The 22,249-nt window shown below is 43.6% G+C and overlaps 1 protein-coding gene across 23 annotated transcripts in view; it reads left to right on the top strand.

The window, feature by feature from the left end:
* dnm1a (dynamin 1a) overlaps nt 1-22,249 on the top strand; it is an 82,890-nt gene that overhangs the window by 30,520 nt on the left and 30,121 nt on the right. For 13 of the 23 annotated variants that reach the window (XR_016493305.1, XR_005040435.2, XR_005040436.2 and 10 more), the window contains exons 10-15: nt 974-1,112; nt 9,090-9,176; nt 9,610-9,680; nt 9,846-9,897; nt 10,421-10,435; nt 14,930-15,043. Coding sequence is in view for 19 of the 23 variants with exons in the window: in XM_090226906.1 (XP_090083032.1) it covers nt 974-1,112; nt 9,090-9,176; nt 9,610-9,680; nt 9,846-9,897; nt 10,421-10,435; nt 14,930-15,043 (478 nt within the window). In the remaining 4 variants the exon portion in view is untranslated. Of the gene's footprint in view, nt 1-973; nt 1,113-2,435; nt 2,575-9,089; nt 9,177-9,609; nt 9,681-9,845; nt 9,898-10,420; nt 10,436-14,616; nt 14,650-14,929; nt 15,044-22,249 lie in introns of all 23 variants that reach the window. The other 10 variants (XR_016493306.1, XM_090226909.1, XM_090226907.1 and 7 more) reach the window with 5 other exon arrangements.

Raw genomic sequence — 22,249 nt, 5'->3', positions numbered from 1 at the left:
GAAATGAACCTGTTGAAAGTCCCCTCTGTGTTTCTAAATCTAAATCTGCTTGAGCTTGGAACAATATTGCTATTTGTCTGCATTTCCTTGTCACATTTCCTTTGTGAAAGCAAAATGGCTGCAAACCTGTTCTGACAATGAGGGTGAGCTCTACCTGGTCAGTGGTTCTGAAGGAGGGGGAATGGTGAAAGGAAACCGTTCAAGAGAATTGAGACATTATGGTGTAGTGGTATAGGGATTCCAAAATTAATGGCGTCATCTGGATGAGTCCTATGCTGTAATATGTGGGCAACACTATTCACAAACTGTATAGCAGGGTTCCCACCTGGTGAAACGGGGGGTTTTATTTGTCCCCTCAAATATGACTGAAAAGTTATCATTATTTTTTGCTGGGTTGGGGAGACTGTAAAAACCCCAGCAAATTAGTTTTTTATTTAGGATATATGTTCAAAAGTACTCCCACACAAAAGAGAGATATACCGTATGTGATCGTGTACAAACGTTTGCGAGGTTTGAAATGGTCATGTTTTTTAAAATGTTTTATCTGTTTCGGCTTCTTGCGGATAATTTGCAGTGTACAAATTATTAGTCATTCTGTTCTGGCCCCCTGACCATCCGCTCAAGTAAAAATCATCCCACGGCTGAATCTAGTTGATGATCCCTGCTGTATAGTAATAATGATAAAAGTTCTGTTCTTTAAGTTCAGTTGTGCTTTTATCGAACTAGCTCAATATGTCCCCCAAACCACGATGTGATGATTTAGCTTCGTTTTTTGTTGAAATTTCTAATCTGTCTTTATCTTGCTGTGCATGATTCTTCTTTATGCTTTATGTGGAAGGGGTTTGTGAGGAGGAGTTTATTTCCAAGTAACACTATTCTCTCTGCCTGACCTCCTCCTCCTCCTCCTCTTCCTCCTTCTTTCTCTTTTTCCCTCTTTTTTGAACCTGTCGCTCGTTTTCTCTCTACCGGGCAGAACTGGCCTCTTCACCCCGGACATGGCCTTTGAGACCATTGTGAAAAGGCAGATCGGCAAGATCAAAGAGCCCTGCCAGAAATGTGTGGACATGGTCATTTCTGAGCTAGTCAATACCGTTAGGCAGTGTACTCAGAAGGTAAACGCACATGGTGGAGAGCGACACTATGGTTTCATCTCTCCCTCCCACCAAAACCTTCTGCTATGTCTTCCCTGTTATCGTATCACCGCACTGCCTGGTTTTCCAGACCCTGTTTTCCCGGGTTGGGACAGTAGGGGGCGTACTGGGGTAGTTGGGGTATTGTGAGGGATTGCCTGCCTACCGCTTTGGATGGGGTGGCTGGGCAGAGTGGCAATCGCATGGCCATGTTAGAGAACTGTGCTGGGTATAGAAGGGGTCTGGATGCTGCTGAGTTGCTGCTCTGTGGCTACATGTCAAGGGTAGCAACTTTTGACACAGGAGTAAGGATGAAAATGATCAAATTGACATTCAAAATCAAATTAACGGTCAAATTAACACATCTCAAGATGTTTAATTTATGTTAAGTCACAGGTGACTCCTTTTAGCAGTGGATAAATCATTTTCAATGCCTTGAGTGTCACATCAAAGTGTCACTCCGCTGTTGTCCCTGGCAGCCATGTTGGGTGACCTCAGCATCCAGACTTCCTGCTTGTGAGACTGGAGGCTGTGCACCTGCAGCAGACAGGAGCCATGACAATGTGAAGATCTGGATGATTACCAAGGGCCAAGGTCAGCTTTAGAGGGCCCTTTAGGACCACACTCAGCCAAAGGGGCCCCAGTGGTTTTAATACCAGTGGTCTTAATTCCACTGTGACCAGGCCATGTTATGGAATGTGGCCTGACCACAGTGACTCTGGGACAGCAGAATAACAAACGCTGTGACCCTGCTCTGTGTGGTCAGCTGGGGGATAGATGGAGATAGGGGGAAAGGGAGAAGAGGACAAAGATTTAGGGTCAGGTATAGAGGAAGAGCAAGGTGCTTCGTCTGGGGTGTTGGGTGCACAGCTACGGTCTGGCATGGCTCATAACTCAGAGCTGTTGGCCGGTGGAGTGGTGCAGGCTGTATTCTCTCTCTCTCTCTCTCTCTCTCTCTCCCTTTCTGGATAGAGGGATAGACCTCAGCGCTGGCCTCTTTAGAATGGCTTCAAGGGAAACCAAATGTCTCACTTGCCTTTTATTCCCTCTTTACTGTTTACCCACCTCCCCCTGACCTGTCACTATCCCCTCTTTTTCATCTGTCTCTCAATCTGTCATCCCTCTTTTTTTCCTCCTTATACGTTCTTCTCTGTGTGGCCCTTTTGTGTTATGCTTTCGCCTCTCTATCTCTCTCTCTGCTTTGACCTGCTCTCTATCCCCGTGGATTTTTTTGGTTCTCTCTCTCTCTCTCTCTCTCTCTCTCTCCCCCCCCCCCCCCCACCCGTCACCACCTCCTCTCTACAGGACGGGCCTGTTCACTCCTGACCTGGCCTTTGAGGCCATAGTGAAAAAGCAGATCCAAAAGCTGAAGGAACCTTCACTGAAGTGTATAGATATGGTAGTGAGCGAACTCACCTCCACCATACGAAAGTGTAGTGACAAGGTAACCAAGGAACCGAGCCACGTTCGGCGTCATTTTTAGAGGTAGGGATAGACCGATGGCTGGACTACAAATCAGAAGCAAATGAACAATTCAAATAATTGATCTATAGTGGTTAGTGTTGTAGCTATATGCTTTCTGTTTGGTCGAATAAGAGGCAAAAATGACCATTTGATTGTAACGATTCTCGTCCTCGTCTGATGAGGAATATGAGAGATCGGACCAAAATGCAGAGTGGTATGTGTCCATGTTAAATTTATTACAACTGAACACAAAATAACAAACGTGAAACAACGAAAATCGAAACAGTCCTGCAAGATGGCACAACACAAAACAACTACCCACAAACACAGGAGTATGGTTCTCAATCAGAGACAACGATAGACAGCTGCTTCTGATTGGGAACCATACCAGGCCAAACACAGAAATACAAAACATAGAACAAAAACATAGAATGCCCACCCCAACTCACGCCCTGACCAAACCAAAAATAGAGACATAAAAAAAAGGAACTAAGGTCAGAACGTGACAATACCCCCCTCCCAAAGGTGCGGACTCCGGCCGCAAAACCTGAACCTATAGGGGAGAGTCTGGGTGGGCATTTCACCGCGGTGGCGGCTTTGGTGCGGGACGTAGACCCCACTCCACCTTGGTCTTGGCCCACTTATGTGGCGCCTCTGGAGTTGCGACCCTCGCCCTCGACCTGGTGCATGGAGGAGGCACCACATGGACCGGGCTGTGGAGGAGCACTGGAGCTCTGGTGCGCAGCCTTGGCACCACTCCTCCAGGCTGGATGACCCCTTTAGACCGGACCCTCCAGAGTGCAGGCACAGATTGAACCGGGCTGTGGGGGAGCACTGGAGATCTGGTGCATACCACTCGCACCTCTACCTTAGGCTCAATGCCCACATTCGCCCGGCACGGGCGGAGCGCAGGCATAGGGCGAACTGCACCCTCCCAGCGCCCCGGAGACACATCACGCAGAGCCGGCGCAGGATACCCTGGGCCAAAATAGCGTACCGGAGACCAAACACGCTGAGCTGTCACAACACGCCCTGGCTGGATGCCCACTCTCGCATGGCACTTGCGGGGGGCTGGCCTACAGCGCTCCGGGCTATGAGCGTGCACTGGCGACACCGTGCGCTTCACCGCATAACACGGTGCCTGACCAGTACTACGCCTCTCCCGGTAAGCACGGGGAGTTGGCTCAGGTCTACCGCCTGACTCCGCCAATCTCCCCGTGTGCCTCCCCTAAAGAAAGCTTTGGGGGCTGCCTCTCTTGCCTGTTGCGCTGCCTTATCTCATATCGCTGCCGCTCAGCTTTCGCTGCCTCCAGTTCTTCTTTGGGGCGGCGATATTCCCCAGCCTGACTCCAGGGTCCCTTACCGTCTAGTATCTCCTCCCAAGTCCAGGAGTCCAGAACCCTCTGCTTCTTGTTACCATGCTACTTGGTCCTTTTTTGGTGGGTAGTTCTGTAACGATTCTCATCCTCGACTGATGAGGAATATGAGAGATCGGAGTTCTTACAACTGAACACAAAATAACAAACGTGAAACAACGAAAATCGAAACAGTCCTGCAAGGTGACACAACACAAAACAGGAAACAACTACCCACAAACACAGGTAGGAACAGGCTACCTAAGTATGGTTCTCAATCAGAGACAACGATAGACAGCTGCCTCTGATTGGGAACCATACCAGGCCAAACACAGAAATACAAAACAGAGAACAAAAACATAGAATGCCCACCCCAACTCACGCCCTGACCAAACCAAAAATAGAGACATAAAAAAAGGAACTAAGGTCAGAACGTGACATTGATATATTCTTATGATATATTCTTATGACTACCAGTCAAAAGTTTTAGAACACCTACTCATTCAAGGGTTTTTCTTTATTTTTTACTATTTTCTTAATTGTAGAATAATAGTGAAGACATCAAAACTATGAAATAACACAATTGGAATTATGTAGTAACCAAAAAAGTGTTAAACATTTTACCCCCTACCTTGTCACAACACAACTGATTGGCTCAAAAGAGAGGCTCATTAAGAAAGAAAGAAATTTCACAAATACATTTTTAAGAAGGCACACCTGTTAATTGAAATGCATTCCAGGTGACCACCTCATGAAGCTGGTTGAGAGAATGCCAAGAGTGTGCAAGGCTGTCATCAAGGCAAAGGGTCTCAAATCTAAAATATATTTTGATTTGTTTAACACTTTTTTGATTACTACATGATTCCATGTGTTATTTCATAGTTTTGATGTCTTCACTATTATTCTACAATGTAGAAAATAGTAAAAATAAAGAAAAGCCCTTGAATGAGTAGGTTTTCTAAAACTTTTGACTGGTAGTGTAGACGTTCCCGTTATAGAAAGCACAGTAAGCCACACAGCTAAGAAATCATTTCATAGGTTGTCGTTGTCGGTCAGTCTCTTCGTTCATACTCCTTATCATACTCGACAGTTTTCTCTTCTCCTCCTCTCCATGGTTTTTGTATTGTGGTGTGATATTAGTGTTTGAAGTTTATCTGCAAATGTGCCTGGCCCTCTTACATATTTGTTTCCAAATGACAAAGAACAAGACTCGGTGTTGGCTCTGAGCCAGCAACATAGCAGATTTAAATATTCGTTTTTCTTCAAACATGCCATTCCATTTATGCAATGATGGTATCCTAAAAATGATGAATACTGTGTCTGACGCAGAAGACCGACTACCATTTTTTCAAAGCAGAGTCAACTCACCCATCAGTGACAATAGACAGTGACATTTATTTACTGTGTACTGACTTTGTAAGCTTGGCAAATGCAAAAGACAGATGGTGGTCACTTGCGGTCAAAAGAGGAGCCCTTTCAACACACGAAAGGATTCAAACATGTATTGTCATGGTAAGCCAGATACACTGCCCTCAGAAAGTATTCATACCCCTTGACCTTTTCCACTTTCTGTTGTGTTACAGTCTGAATTTAAAACGGATTAAACTGATATGTGGTGTCACTGATCTACATAATGTCAAAGTGGAATTATGTTTTTACAAATGTTTACAAATTAATTCAAAATGAGAAGCTGAAATGTAAATGTCTTGAGTAAGTAAGTGTTCAACCCTTTTGTTATGGCAAGCGTAAATAAGTTCAGGAGTAAAAATGTTCATGGACTCACTTTGTGTGCGATAATAGCATTTTAAATTATTTTTAAATGACTACTCCATCTCTGTACCCCACACATACTGTAAGGTCCCTCGATCGAGCAATGAATTTCAAGCACAGATTCAACCACAAAGACCAGGGTGGTTTTCCAATGCATCGCAAAGAAGGGCACCAATTGGTAGAAGGGTAAAAATAAAAACATTGAATATCCCTTTGAGCCTGTACATAAGTCTGTACAGAATACAAATACTCCAAAACATGCGTCCTGTTTGAAATAAGGCACTTAAGTAATACTGCAAAAAATCTGGCAAAGAAATTCACTTTTTGTCCTGAATATATAGCGCTATGTTTGGGGCAAATCCAACTCAACACATCACTGAGTACCACTCTTCATATTCTCAAGCACGGTAGTGGTTGCATCATGTTATGGGTATGCTTGTCATCGGCAAGGACTAGGGAGTTTTTTGGGGGGCGGGATGAAAATGAACAGAGTAGAACTAAGCACAGGCAAAATCCTGGAGGAAAACTTGGTTCAGTCTGCTTTCCAACAGACACTTGGAGACAAATTCACGTTTTAGCTGGACAATTATCTAAAAACAAGACAATACACTGGAGTTGCTTACCAAGACGGCATTGAATGTTCCTGAGTGGCCTAGTTACAGTTTAGACTTAAATCAACTTGAAAATCTATGGCAAGACTTGAAAATGGCATCTAGCAATGATCAACAACCAACTTGACAGAAGTTGAATAATTTTTTTAAAGAGTAATGGGCAAATGTTGTTGTACAATCCAGGTGTGGAAAAGCTCTTCGAGATTTACCCAGAAAGACAGCTGCAATCGCTGCCAAGCTTATTCTAACATGTATTGACTCAGAGGGTTGAATACTTATCTCATCAAGATATATTAGTGTTTTATTTTCCATTAATTACTGCACACTAAAATAATAATAATAATCTTCCACTTTGACATTACAGAGTCTGTTGTGCAGACCGTTGACAACAGATGACAATTCAATCCAATGTGGAAAAGCGTTGTGGATACTTTCTGAATGCACAGTGTGTTGTTTATTTTCAATAGGAGGCACCTGACTATGCACACTGCTATTGATTAAACAACGTCATCTTCTCGAGATGTGTGATGCGGTTAGCTTTCTGTCCCACTTCACTATCTATGTCCTGTGTGCACTCGGGAACATGCTATGTAGTCAGTACAACGCTGGTGAACAATATGAATCGCTTTCACATTGACGGTCTGAACATGGTAGGACTGAGACGATGGATCATTCTGTGCTCACACTTTGTTTTAGATATGGCATCCAACACATTAGTCCAGCAGACTGTCAGTCTATCCTTACTCTGGTCTTACCATGATATTAAACTCCCATGTTGTTTTTTTGTCATTCTGTTTCTATTCAAACATTCGTTTTTATTCTGTTTTGTTTTTGATTGGCCAAAGTAGACAATTGAACTAATTGTCCCAAGTTCCCATCGTAACCAGCATTTGTGTGTTTTCTCCTCAGTGAGTTATACTGTATCTTTGCGACTTCCTCTCAGTCTCCGATTCTGTCATCTGATTTGAGTTCCTCTAGTCGATTCTACTCACTTCCATTCCCGTGTCTGTCGATATGATTTGATCTGTTGTAGTAACTAGTGCTGTTGCAGGTGGAGCACTTGTGTCTCAGCATCTCAACTAACAGATCTACCCACAACATCTATCTCTCTCTGTTTCTCTCTCTTTCTCTTTCTCCCACTCTCTCTCTCTCTCTTTATTGTCTTCTACATCTTGTTGTGTCTCACCTCTCACTGACTTGTTTATTCTTCAAGCACATTTTTGAAAAAATGTAAAAGAGCCCTCTTGTGGATTTTTTCAAGACCATAAAACAGAAAATCCACAAGAGGTCTTTCTGCCCTCTTCCACTCTCTCTCCTCGTCCTCCCCCTGCTCCCCATGCATTGTGTGTGTGTGTTTGTGTGTAACAATCTCCCTGCATGCTGCCCATACCCTGTTTGTATGAGTTATTGTATATCAAAGTACTTTTTACGATGCATCTCTGTCAAACAGAACATTCCTAACTGGCTGCGTTGGAACTATGTTGTGGATGTGAAAGTTGCAATGCTTCTTTACAACGACACATTGGGTTAATTGGTCTTAAATTTAAAAAAAGCCACTAATATCAGTCTTATTTTGATTGGTCAATTTAATGTCTGCTCTAGTAAGTCACCTGGCCATAAGGTAGTAGTACAGATGTAGGATCTTAATTTGAGCCAAATAATCCTACAGCAACAGGAAATGTGAGTTTTATACTAAATTGCCATTTTTTAGGGGTTGATACATTTGCGGGAAAAATCAGGTCTGAATTTTTTAAACCTGAACTACAGTACAAGTTGAACATTACCTGCATTGCAAGAAAGTTCGACTGCAACAAGGTGATTCAATTAAGACCCTACATCTGTATTAGTGATAGCTCGACATGGCATTATAGCACAGTATGTGAAATAGCCCTGCAATGTGTCATCAAAGCCAAAGAACCAGTGTACTATAAGTCACCAGGACTTGTGTTTAGATGACAGTATAGAAGGAAGACACTAATACTGTTATATAATAGGCGTCAATGACATGGCTATCTGTCTATACATATGAATAAGCCTTAAAGAGCTCAATGTTGCCCACTGTGTATTTGGGCCCATGCCAGGAAGTGATAAATCAAACGATAGAAGAGAAGGATCTCATTGATTCCAATGTGATCCTGTGACCTTGAACAGCCAACGCAAAGGATGCATTGTAACTTGCCAGACGTCAGCTTATTTTATTTCACTGTGATTTCAGTTGGCTTTCCTCCCTCCCACCAGACTGTGATTTCAGTTGGCTTTCCTCCCTCCCACCAGACTCTGTGATTTCAGTTGGCTTTCCTCCCTCCCACCAGACTCTGTGATTTCAGTTGGCTTTCCTCCCTCCCACCAGACTCTGTGATTCAGTTGGCTTTCCTCCCTCCCACCAGACTCTGTGATTTCAGTTGGCTTTCCTCCTAACAGACTCTGTGATTCTGTTGTGTGTCTGCTGTATTGGAAGCACACTAATGTCTGTATTGGTGTGTTTACAAAGAACACATGGAAAAAGGCCGTAGTGTGCCAGGAAAATCATGTGTTATCGGGGAGAAGACTATCCGTTGGGCAGAGACTGTTTAGTGTTTTATGGCAGTAATAGGGCAGAGTCTGTGCTGTGCTCTTGTTGTGCGTGCACTGTATCTTTTTGTGCTGTTAGTGCTTAAGTGTGTGTGTTTGGCTGTGTTGGCTGTGCTTTGTGTCTGGTCTGTGTCTGAACTGTGCCTCCCTACCCACACGGTGTGCCCTGTGCTGTCCTGTACCCACAGCTGGCTCAGTACCCCATGCTGAGGGAGGAGATGGACAAGATTGTCACCCAGCATATCCGAGACCGCGAGAGTCGCACCAAGGACCAGGTGACACTCACACGCGCACACACACGCACACACACACACACACACACACACACACACACACACACACACACACACACACACACACACACACACACACACACACACACACACTATTTTCACTGGCATAGCGCAGTTTCTCTGGACCACAGCAAAGTTTGGAGTTTGGGCCACGCCCTAAAGAAGTGACTACTACCAGGTAGAATGGACAACACAAACACTTCACTTACAACACGTGGAGATTAAAAAGGAGGGTTGCTGTCAAAATGATTTGTTTAAAAAAGTAATCCAATTTAGAGATGGGTGTGAGATGACGGGCGGGTGGGCCCCAGGAGCCTGCGGGGGGTTTCCACTACACCAGTGACTATCTTCCCAATTCAAACTGTTATGTCTAATCCTAACTCTAATAACTCCTGATGTGTGTCCCTCCATCTAGGTGATGCTGCTGATTGACATTGAGCTGGCCTACATGAACACCAACCATGAGGACTTCATTGGCTTTGCCAAGTGAGTGTCGCCCTCTTGACCACTTTCCTGATACAGTCGATTAGAACAGATAACCCAGGACAGACACAGTACAGTCTGTGAACTCTGACCTACCCTGACGTACTAATGATTCCTGTGTTTAGGTGTGTGTACCAATCTAACCTATGATTATGTTTACCCCTGTAGTGCTCAGCAGAGGAGCAGCCAGGTGGCCCAGAAGAAGCAACCTGGCAACAAGGTACTATAGGCACAGGACAGCACCTACAGATAGTCCTACAGTACATTCACTATGATGTTTGTCCTGATGGGCTTTTCAGAAAGCATTGTAATGGCCCAAGATGCAAGGATCTAGGTGGAGTTGCAACATTCTGGATAACTTTCAATAACGTTTAAACTTCCAAAAATCCTGGTTGAAGGATTCCTGGAATCATGAAGAAATAAGCAGGAAATCAGGGATTCTCCAACTTGGATTTCGGGAAACCCAGAGACTCTATTGAAAGTTCCAAGAATTTTGCAACCCTAGTCCTAAGGTCTATGTCGAGCTATTCCCAAACCAGATTATGGCTCCAAGTGAGTGCAGTTTTGAGTGAGTTTGTATTACTTCTCCATTTGTTCTCGACTAAATTATATTGTTCCTTTGTTTTTCTTTAGTAGTGCAGTGTGTTAGTTGTGTTCCCACTCTATCTCTGTTTCTTCTGAGGGACTTCTCTTTCTGTTGTCTTTTTCTCTTCACCTCTATCACTACAACTGTTCTGCTTTAGCAGGATGAAATCATGGTGAGTAGAGAGTGTGTCTGTTAGTGTGTTAGTGTGTGTGTGTCTGTTTGTGTGTGTGTGTGTGTGTGTGTGTGTTAGTGTGTGTGTGTGTTAGTGTGTGTGTGTGTGCGTGTTAGTGCGCGTGCGTGCTTGCGTATGTATGTTTCTTTGGGAGTGTGTTAGTATGTGTGTGTGGTTCTGTGTTTGTTAGAATGTGTGTGTGTGTGTGTGGTAAGAGCTTCTCATTACTGTAGATGGACAGGTTGCTAGGGAGCTCTCTGGGGCTTCTTTAGGGAGCTCCCTCCCTCCTCCAGGCAGTGCTCCCATCCTAAACAATAGAAAAGTACCCAGCTAGTGCTGCTCATCTCCCATTAGAAACCAGCATGAGAGGAAAAATAGCACACCCCACAGTACACCCCCGCCCCACCCCCTCCAGACATAGACAGAACACAGAGGGGTTGAGACCAGATAGGCCTTCCCGTTGCATAATGCACACCTTCTGTTTATGTGTAGACGTCTCTCTCTCCCATAGAAACAACACCATTTGGAGACGTCACATTTCAAAGCTTGTTGCCGAAACAGTTGAGCCTCCTTTTCCTTGGCCGTGTGATCGCTCGACGCTCCCTTAGCCTTGCCTGACGACTGAGTTCTACTGCTTCGCTATGTTCCCTAACGTTACGTACTTCAGTCTGAGACTGAAGTGACGTAAAATGAGGGATGTTGTACAAAACAAAGCCATCAGCGATTGCATCATCGCTAACCAATCAGAGTACTAAATTGGTTAGAGATGTGTTCTGGCTCTGGCCCAACCCATTGGTTTCTGGGACCAATCAGAATGGTGTTTGCGTTCTATAAATCGTCGGGACTGTACTCAGATCCAGACTCATTGTGGAGAAGAACCTAAGGTCCGTGGGCGTGGCGTAGTGTTTGGCCGGAGAAAGGAGTTTGGGTAGCCAGTCAACCCCTAGCCGTAGCTTGAACCAGATAAAGAAGGCAGCCATGTGTCCTCCAATAACAACAGATCCCAGAGAGATAGAGACTGTAGCTTTAATGTGGGAGCAGGCCATTGGTTTCTCATCTTTATCAGTGGAACTGTCCGTTTGCAATATTACAACAACGAACAATGTTTTTTCCCTCGGACATCATAACACATCATCGCATGGGTGATAGAACAGCACAGCATGTACTATGATTTTCTCTGACCATGATGCTCGATGCTCATTTCCTCTAAACTAAAACAATAACAGATGCGGAAGGGGAGGCCAGTGGTGCTGTTTCACCTATCGCAGATCTCAACTTTAAGACCAGTTATACAAAGCCATTTAGAAAGAGGAAACATCACTATACACTTTCTAGTTCCCTCTTATTCTCTCTTTAACCCCTCCGTCTCTTTCTTCTACAGTATTCTACTCTACTCCACACTACTCTACTCTACACTATTCTACTCGACTCTATTCTACTCTACAATATCCTACTCTACTCTATTCTACTCTACTCTATTCTACTCGACTCTATTCTACACTATTCTACTCTACTCTATTTGACACCATTCTACTCTACTCTATTCTACTCTACAGTATCCTACTCTACTCTATTATACTCTACTCTACACTATTCTACTCTACTCTACACTATTCTACTCTACTCTACACTATTCTACTCTACTCCACTCTACACTATTCTACTCTACACTATTCTACTCTACACTATTTTACTCTACTCTACACTATTATACTCTACTCTACTCTACTCTACTCTACACTATTCTACTCTACTCTATTCTACTCTACTCTATTCTACTCTACTATACTCTACACTATTCTACTCTACTCTACTCTATTCTACTCTACTCTATTCTACTCTACACTATTTTACTCTACTCTACACTATTATACTCTACTCTACTCTATTCTACTCTGCACTATTCTACTCTGCACTATTCTACTCTACTCTACACTATCCTACTCTATTCTACTCTACTATACTCTACACTATTCTACTCTACTCTACTCTATTCTACTCTACTCTATTCTACTCTACTCTATTCTACTCTACACTATTCTACTCTACACTATTCTACTCTACTCTACTCTATTCTACTCTACTCTATTCTACTCTACTCTATTCTACTCTACTCTATTCTACTCTACTCTATTCTACTCTACTCTATTCTACTCTACACTATTCTACTCTACACTATTCTACTCTACTCTACTCTATTCTACTCTACTCTATTCTACTCTACTCTATTCTACTCTACACTATTCTACTCTGCACTATTCTACTCTACTCTACACTATCCTACTCTATTCTACTCTACTATACTCTACACTATTCTACTCTACTCTACACTATTATACTCTACACTATCCTACTCTATTCTACTCTACTATACTCTACACTATTCTACTCTACTCTACTCTATTCTACTCTACTCTATTCTACTCTACACTATTCTGCTCTACAATATTCTACTCTACTCTACTCTACACTATTCTACTCTACACTATTCTACTCTACTCTACTCTACTCTACTCTACACTATTCTACTCTACTCTACTCTACTCTACTCTACACTATTCTACTCTACTCTACTCTACTCTATTCTACTCTACTCTACTCGATTCTACTCTACACTACACTATTCTACGCTACACTATTCTACACGACTCTACTATAATCTACACTACTCTATTATACTCTTCTCTGCACTATTCCACTATAGTCTACATTATTCTACTCTACATTATTCTACTCTACACTATTCTAATCTGCTATACTATATACTGTTCTACTCTACACTATTCTACTCTGCTCTACTATTCTCTCTACTCTACTATGCTATATTCTATTCTATTCTATTATATTCTACTCTACTCTACTCTACTCTACTCTACTCTACTCTACTCTACTCTACACTATTCTACTCTACTCTATTCCACTCCATTCTACTCTAGACTATTCTATTCTACTCTACTCTGATCTACTTTACTCTACACTATTTTCCATCTCTCTCAATTAAATTTCTCTCTCTCTCTCTCTCTCTCTCTCTCTCTGTCTCTCTCTCTGTCTCTCTCTCTGTCTCTGTCTCTCTCTCTGTCTCTCTTTCTCTCTCTCTCTCTCTCTCTTTCTCTCTCTCTCTCTCTCTCTCTCTCTCTCTCTCTCTCTCTCTCTCTGTCTCTCTCTCTGTGTGTGTGTTGATAGAGCCTAACTATCTAGTGAAGGGGGAACGTCTCTCAGTGCAGCACAGATAAATACATCACCTCCAGAGGCACACCCTGTCAGTTGCCACAGTGACCGCCCAAGCGGGAGGGTCAAAGGGCTTAGGGGCAGTGTAAACACATTGGCCCTCGCTGTTTCCTGTTTAGCTGGCTGCGCTTACCGCCTAGATCTGCTCTCCCCCCTTTCAGCAGCCGCTTTGACTAACAACCTCCCCTAGTATCTCCCTCTTACCTCCCCCTCTACCCATCTAGTGGATTTTCAAACCACCCAATATGATGCAATATAATGACTAACAATGCCTTGGTGGAAGGGGCAAGTAAGCAGTTGGTTGCACTAACAATTTCTGACAATCGCTGTCCAACAGAAAGGTTTGAGAAAACAGAAGTTTTGACATGACACATGATGACTAGGCATCCGCCAGCGAATAACCAAATGATCATTCTCTCCACCCCACCACACCCCACAACCACGAAACAACCCTGCATCCACATATGCGCTGCATGTATTTCGGTTCGAAAGCAGCCTTACTTAAATAATAAGGCCCAAGGTGGAGGTATATGGGCAATATACTACGGCTAAGGGCTGTGCACTACGCAACGCGGAGTTCCTGGACACAGCCCAAGCCGTGGTATATTGGCCGTATATCACAAACCCCCGAGGTTCTTTATTTCTATTATAAACTAGTTACCAACATAATTAGTGCAGTAAAACTAAATGTTTTGTCATACCCGTGGTATACTGTCTGATATACCATGGCTTTCAGCCAATCAGAATTCAAGGCTCAAACCACTCAGTTTATAAAGCTCCACATAGCTTTGTCCTCCTTTGTCCCTGCCTGCCTTCCCTCGCTGTATTACCTTCTAGCTGGCCAGTGTGCCAGTGTGCTGCCTGCCCCTGTGCATTACGAATGGCCTATGCCCCGTGCACTGTGCTCTGTACGTGGCACAGCTGTGTAATGTTCTCTCCACATCCTCATTCAGCCGGAGAGAGGAGCGGTTAATGATCGGTTTAAGGTAAATACAGAGGCATATGCATTCTATGTTTATGGTGTGGGAGAGACACTGATAGAATCACAAGGATAGTTGTGCTTAGATGGTAGTAGATAAGCCCACAGATCCGGTCCCATCTGTCCCATGTTGTGTCCCCTGCAGTGACTCTCTATGGCCACTAGGGGCAGTAGTGAGATAGGATACGACACACATGCTATACATACACAGACCGAGAGGGGATAGAGAAGGCTAGCTTTGTGTATGCCTGCCTCTCTGACTCTGTCCCTCTGTTTCTCTCTCTCAGGTGATCAGGAAGGGCTGGCTGACCATCAACAACATTGGCATCATGAAGGGAGGAGCCAAGGAGTACTGGTTTGTCCTGACCGCTGAGTCCCTGTCCTGGTACAAGGATGATGAGGTGAGGCTTTGGTTATGCAAACACTTGTGCGCACAAAGACACAAGGGCTTACACACACACTGGCCTCTGCTGGTTCGTGATCTTTTTATGTGTCACCTCTCAGTTTAGATTTCATACCAGAGTGATTTAATGAAGGTACCTCATTTGCTTATGTCCCGGTTCTGTCACAGTTTTTTGGGGAAGGAGCTCACATACGGAGGTTTCTCATAGAATGTCTTATTAAATTCATTTCCATTGGCTGTATTGTGTTGGATGGAATGACAATAGAAGAGCACTGAAATGCTGCTCCTGTCTTTACCGCCAGCACACGACACGTCACCCCACAGTGAGGCGTCTCCATTTAACCACAACTCACGTGTGATTATCGGTAGCTTTTTACAAAACCACTAATATAATTATTTCAGTGAGATACTTTAAGTTTTACTTTACAATTTTTTTAAACATTTTTTTTTTTTTACAATCGCTAGGACTCATTTCTCAAAACTTAGGTCACTTTTTCAAAACTCTTCACACAGTGAGCACAACAGCAGTCTATGAGGGCTAAACTGTGGATATTTTTTCATTGCTTTGGCACAAAATGCGTTCAATGACTACATCTTTCAAAATTCATGAATTCTTTTCTCACTCAGACACAACCATCACCAAAACTCTATGTACCTACAGGCCAATTTGCACATGTTTACATACTCTTTTCAAAACTGTTAAACTTAAGTTCAAAACCTAACATAACACAACATTGAATAAGACAGCAATTTGCTACATTTCTACAGTAATACCGTATTGAAATATATTCCAAATCTAAAGAATGAAATACTATCAAAACAATTAGACCAACCACAGCTGATTCCCATTGTAGATGAACACCTACACAGGTGTTAGTCTTTCAATTTCTTTACCATCTATACAAAAGGGGACATCTTAGGAATAATGCTGTACTGTAATGTAAACATGGACCCAGCCAGAGATAGAGAAGTGGCTGACAGAGGAAGAAGAGAGGGAGGGAGAGGGAGAGGGAGAGGGAGAGGAGTACATATGCGAAGAAGACTGAGAGGAAGATCAAAAGCTGTAGTTTCAGATGAGATTAGGGCCACTATAATTGATCATGTAATAATTCATGGTCCATCAATGAGAGAGGCTGGTCTGAGAGTGCAACCAAATCTGCAACGCTCAACAGTGGCATCTATTCTGAGATATTTCCGGCAAAACAACAGGTAAGATGTGCATTCTGCAAGGGCATCTGACTGAACTGCACATTACAGAAGTCAATTGAGCAAAGCCTCCAAACCCACTTGTGTGTAGTTGTTTTTGTATTTCTGCGTAGGACCCGACAGTTACCTCCCACAGGCAGGAGAGGTAGGATTTTCACTGCTGTGCAGGAAACTGCAATCGCTTCTATGGTCATCAGAAACAATGGCATAAAACATATTGAAGCATATTGCATGATGTCTGATTCATTCCTGTAACATATACTGCAGCGTATTCTAAACCGTAGAGAGGTGTCATTCTTGTCTTGTAAAGACATTTGACAAAAGAAAACATTGTGTAATGCTACCTGTTGTTAATGTTTTTTAGGTCATTGTTTTATGAGTGACAAAGTGTGCTTGTTGGGTGACAACCTTTGCTAGTGTTATAGAAGAATGAGTTGATTTGAGACATGTATGTGTTTTGGTAGTTTTAGTGCATTTTGGATGTGAAATGAAGCTGAAAGTTGGTTAGGAGAACTGTGTGAAGAGTTTTGAAAAAGTGGCCTTATTATTGAGAAATGGGTCCTCGCGGTTGTAAAAAAAAACCTGTGAGACGTTTTACTTTAAGATTCAGTGTTTCTTTTCCATGGTTTATTCCAAGTCAGATGCTGAGTTTTCCCAGTAAAATGTGCTGCTGTAGTTTGGTGGTTGTGTTTCAAAAGGCTTGTTCTGATAATAGAACCTGACACGATTTGAACCAGATCAGATTGGTCAAAGACAATCCCAGAACCCTTTGCAAATCTATTAGAAGTTAGAGACAGCCACAGTCTGGCTGTCTCCATGCCCTAGCCACAGCCGCTCCACTGACTGACTCACATCACTGGGCTGAGCTGGGTGATTTTTTTGTCTTAAAGCAGATTTGAACAGGATTCTTAAGACCTTTTCTGAGATGCTTTGTGGATACGGGCCCTAGTCTTGAAGGGGAACATGCAGGCCGGCCCTGAAAGTGTGTGTGTGTGTGTGTGTGTGTGTGTTTGTTTGTGTCTCTCTAACAGGAAGGTTATATTATATATTTTTCTACATAACAAAGAGTCTGTTCTTTTACACACTAAAGGTGATGAGACGGGTGAATGGATGTTTTTTTTGTCGGGGGGGGGGGGGGGGGGGTTAGTGGAAGTAGAGAGGGTGGGGGTGCTGTAGCGGGAGAGAGGGAGAGAGGTAGTTTAGAGGGTCTGTTCAAAGTGAGACAGGGCCCCCCAGCATGTCAGACACCAAAGCTGGCACCCACATGTGCATACCAGAGCCCTGCGCTGAGTGTGTGTTTCCAATTACATGCACACACACACACACACACACACACACACACACACACACACACACACACACACACACACACACACACACACACACACACACACACTTTCAGGGCCGGCCTGCATGTTCCCCTTCAAGACTAGGGCCCGTATCCACTAAGCATCTCAGAAAAGGTCTTAAGAATCCTGTTCAAATCTGCTTTAAGACAAAAAAATCTCCCAGCTCAGACTAGGTTTTTAGGATGACCCACTCTGATGCAGGAGTAAAATCCAACCATCAAATGTGATCTCAGCTGATAATCACGACAGTTTGAGGTACCGCAAAGGACAGATAGCGATGATGCTAATTGACATTGTTAAAAACGATAGGGAATAATCAATCGCGATGAGGCATGGCCAGCTGTGAACTCTATAGAATGCTTCAGACAACCACAGTGAATGTGACTGTACATGTTGCAATGGTAAAACATTTGATATCATTGTTGCCTGACACGATCACTTTGCCTGATCTTAATTGTTGCCTAATATGTTGGCATGCGTAACCCTTTTCATTTTTTTTAATCGATTCTGATTATTGTTCAAATCTGAATTTGCCAATATTACCATTATATCAACACACTTGTCACTCCTGTTTAAGTCACCTTCTGATAATGTTGCATACAACTTTTGAAAGGTCTATCATTTTCATCGAACACAACGAAAGTTAACGCCCTAGATGCCTGTAATAGCCCACGTTAGAGGCATGCTCAGTTTAAGCATATATTTTTTTAACAATGTGGCGTTGCGCTCCAAAGGGATAACTTGAAATAACACGTTCTAGGTAATTAAACCATCATTAGAAAAATGATGGCCTTGTGAAGTCACTGTCGCTAAAAGTGCAAGAGATACTGTTGCATGTAGGTCCAGAAAATGTATGGATTGATCACATAGAAATATCAAAACATTCTTTCAACCCTAAAGCAATCACCTGTCTATGGCGCAGGAACCAGTGACTCACTATCTTTTTCTCTTATCAAGACACCTGCTGGTAGCTCATAACTGGTTAGGGCAGCTCATGAGGTCCCCTAAATATCTGTCGACTAGGTAGGACTCTTATGACTAAAGCGGCTTCATGCATAGCATATACAGTGCCTTGCGAAAGTAGGGCAAAGTAGTACATTTCAATATTATCGCTTGCACAGTGCTCCTTGGGATGTTTATAGCCTGGGAAATCTTTTTGTATCCAAATCCGGCTTTAAACTTCTTCACAACAGTATCTCGGACCTGCCTGGTGTGTTCCTTGTCCTTCATGATGCTCTCTGCGCTTTTAACGGACCTCTGAGACTATCACAGTGCAGGTGCATTTATACAGAGACTTGATTACACACAGGTGGATTGTATTTATCATCATTAGTCATTTAGGTCAACATTGGATCATTCAGAGATCCTCACTGAACTTCTGGAGAGAGTTTGCTGCACTGAAAGTGAAGGGGCTGAATAATTTTTCAGTTTTTGATTTGTTAAAAAAGTTTGAAATATCCAATAAATGTCGTTCCACTTCATGATTGTGTCCCACTTGTTGTTGATTCTTCACAAAAAAATACAGTTTTATATCTTTATGTTTGAAGCCTGAAATGTGGCAAAAGGTCGCAAAGTTCAAGGGGGCCGAATACTTTCGCAAGGCACTGTATTTTTACCCGTAAGAGTAGGAGTAAAATATCTATATTCTCAGCACTTACCACCAATTTCCTACACTGAGACACTGTGGATACGGGCCCAGGGCTACTTTTCATCAACTTATTTCATTTCAAAGGGGGCTAGAGAGGAGGAGGGAAAGAGGAAGAGAAAGGGGAGGGAATTGGGTGTAAAGGAGTAGAGGGGGGAGGAGAGGAGTGTTTCTGGTTAGCTGCTTAGGGCCGCAATAACAAGGACCATGTGGGATGGACAGAGAGACAGGGACAGAGAGACAGGGACAGAGAGACAGGGACAGAGAGTAGGATGCTGTGGTCTTCCTTTCATCTCCCGCTGAAAAAAAGTCCCGGTCTCCTCCCTCCCTCCCCCATCCCCAGAGCCCTATCCCAAATAACGAACACACATACAAGACAGGAGCCCCCCTCCCCAACTTCATCCTTCCCTCCCTCCCCCATCCCCAGAGCCCTATCCCAAATAACGAACACACATACAGGACAGGAGCCCCCCTCCCCAACTTCATCCTTCCCTCCCTCCATCTTTCGGCGTTGCTCCACATGTATTTATTTGAACTCTGCGGTCTCTCTGAGCACAGGGACCCAAAACTAACATAGCACCGTTGCTCCAGCTCAGAGGAGACGGACTAGTGTGGCTTAATGAGCAGGGACCAGAAACATGCCTTTGTCTAGGCAAGGTGGACATGCTTTCATTTCTACACACTCAGTCACATACATAAGAGGGGCATGCAGAGCACACACTGGCTAACATACACCCACGCAGATGGACGCAGACACACTCATCCACACATGAACACCATACACACTCTCTATAATGAACCTGGCATATGTTAAGTACACTATTTAACTGAGTTTCTTTTTTGCTTCTGTCCGTGTTTTCATACAGAGGATCATCGACACATCCACACTAACACACATATAGAGCTTTAAAAAATGGACTTGCTTCATATTTTACTGTCTGGCTTCTCATTATTGGGAACCCATGGCTTGTTCTGGCAGCCTAAAACAAAAGAGGAGGAGGTCAAGACTATTGTGCTGCTTCAGTAGTCGGTATTGTAACACACACACGCACACACACGCACGCACGCACACACACACACACACACACACACACACACACACACACACACACACACACACACACACACACACACACACACACACACACACACACACACACACACACACACACACACACACACACACACACACACACACACACACACACACACACACACAGAGGGTAGGGTCTAGGGGGGTTAGGGGTCTGGTTTGTATTACCAGACATGCCAGGGCTTTGAATCAAGCATCCCTGGAGCACAGAGCTCCCCAAAGCTTCAAGAACCAGAGAACCAGAGAACCAGAGAACCAGAGAACCAGAGAAGAAGTGAATTAAGAGAAACCCTCAAAAGCACGAGCCAATGCCAAGCCCATGACTTTCATTATTTACACACACACACGCACACACACGCACACACACACACGCACAGCACATTAGCTTGCAACGATACTATAGTTGTCATCGAGCTGCTCTGGGACCCTTCACGCTGTTGTGTGTTTGTGTGTTTGTGTGTGTATGTGGGGGGTCTCCCTGCAGCCCAGTCCTGATGTAAAGTCCTGAGGCTCAACTGGAGATCTGAGCTGTAAATAACCTGGGGGGCAATAGGAGGCACTCGCTCTCAACAGCACTCACCAAAACGTGTGTGTGTGTGTGTGTGTGTGTGTGTGTGTCTCAAGGACTGCATCTTATAAAAAGCAGTTGCACTCAACAGCGGACTGTTAATTGGAAACATTTTGCTGTGTGGTTTTCATTCCTCTGGTAGAATCTGAGAGCCAGGATATCGTGTGAATCAGTCTCGATTGCATGTGTGTGTGTGTGTGAGAGAGTGAGTGAGTGAGTGAGTGAGTGAGTGAGTGAGTGAGTGAGTGAGTGAGTGAGTGAGTGAGTGAGTGAGTGAGTGAGAGAGAGAGAGAGAGAGAGAGAGATGTACATCGATGTAAACCCCCTTCTCTTTTGGGTCAGTCTAGTCAAAAACTAAAAGGGGCACATGACATCATACAGTATGGGACATAAGCCTATCTTAGAAAAGAATCAGAAGCATAGACATCATTTAGATATGTTCAAGTATTTTATTTCATGTCAGGGACTTTAGATGGAGCTTTCTTGGAGGTAGTCTGCCAATTGGTCAGCGTGAGACAACCACCATTTCTTTATGTTGCTCAGGCTGTGACTTAATTGTAAGCAACAGTTACACTTTTGGTTGACAATCTATGGTCATTCATCCTCCTGTATGCTGTATCTTAGTCATCCTCCTGTATGCTGTATCTTAGTCACCCTCCTGTATGCTGTATCTTAGTCACCCTCCTGTATACTGTATCTTAGTCACCCTCCTGTATGCTTTATCTTTGTCACCCTCATGTATGCTGTATCTTAGCCACCCTCCTGTATACTGTATCTTAGTCACCCTCCTGTATGCTGTATCTTAGTCACCCTCCTGTATGCTGTATCTTAGCCACCTTCCTGTATACTGTATCTTTGTCACCCTCATGTATGCTGTATATTTGTCACCCTCATGTATGCTGTATCTTAGTCACCCTCCTGTATGCTGTATCTTAGTCACCCTCCTGTATACTGTATCTTAGTCACCCTCCTGTATGCTGTATCTTAGTCACCCTCCTGTATGCTTTATCTTTGTCACCCTCATGTATGCTGTATCTTAGTCACCCTCCTGTATACTGTATCTTAGTCACCCTCCTGTATGCTTTATCTTTGTCACCCTCATGTATGCTGTATCTTAGCCACCCTCCTGTATACTGTATCTTAGTCACCCTCCTGTATGCTGTATCTTAGTCACCCTCCTGTATACTGTATCTTACTCACCCTCCTGTATGCTTTATCTTTGTCACCCTCATGTATGCTGTATCTTAGCCACCCTCCTGTATGCTGTATCTTAGTCACCCTCCTGTATGCTTTATCTTAGTCACCCTCCTGTATGCTGTATCTTAGCCACCCTCCTGTATGCT

The sequence above is a fragment of the Oncorhynchus mykiss genome, chromosome 29, assembly GCF_057628025.1.
Source record: "Oncorhynchus mykiss isolate SJ-2025 chromosome 29, ASM5762802v1, whole genome shotgun sequence".
In the NCBI taxonomy this organism is placed as follows: domain Eukaryota; kingdom Metazoa; phylum Chordata; class Actinopteri; order Salmoniformes; family Salmonidae; genus Oncorhynchus; species Oncorhynchus mykiss.
Note: the sequence above shows the minus strand (reverse complement) of the source record. Positions and strands in the feature narration are given on the sequence as shown.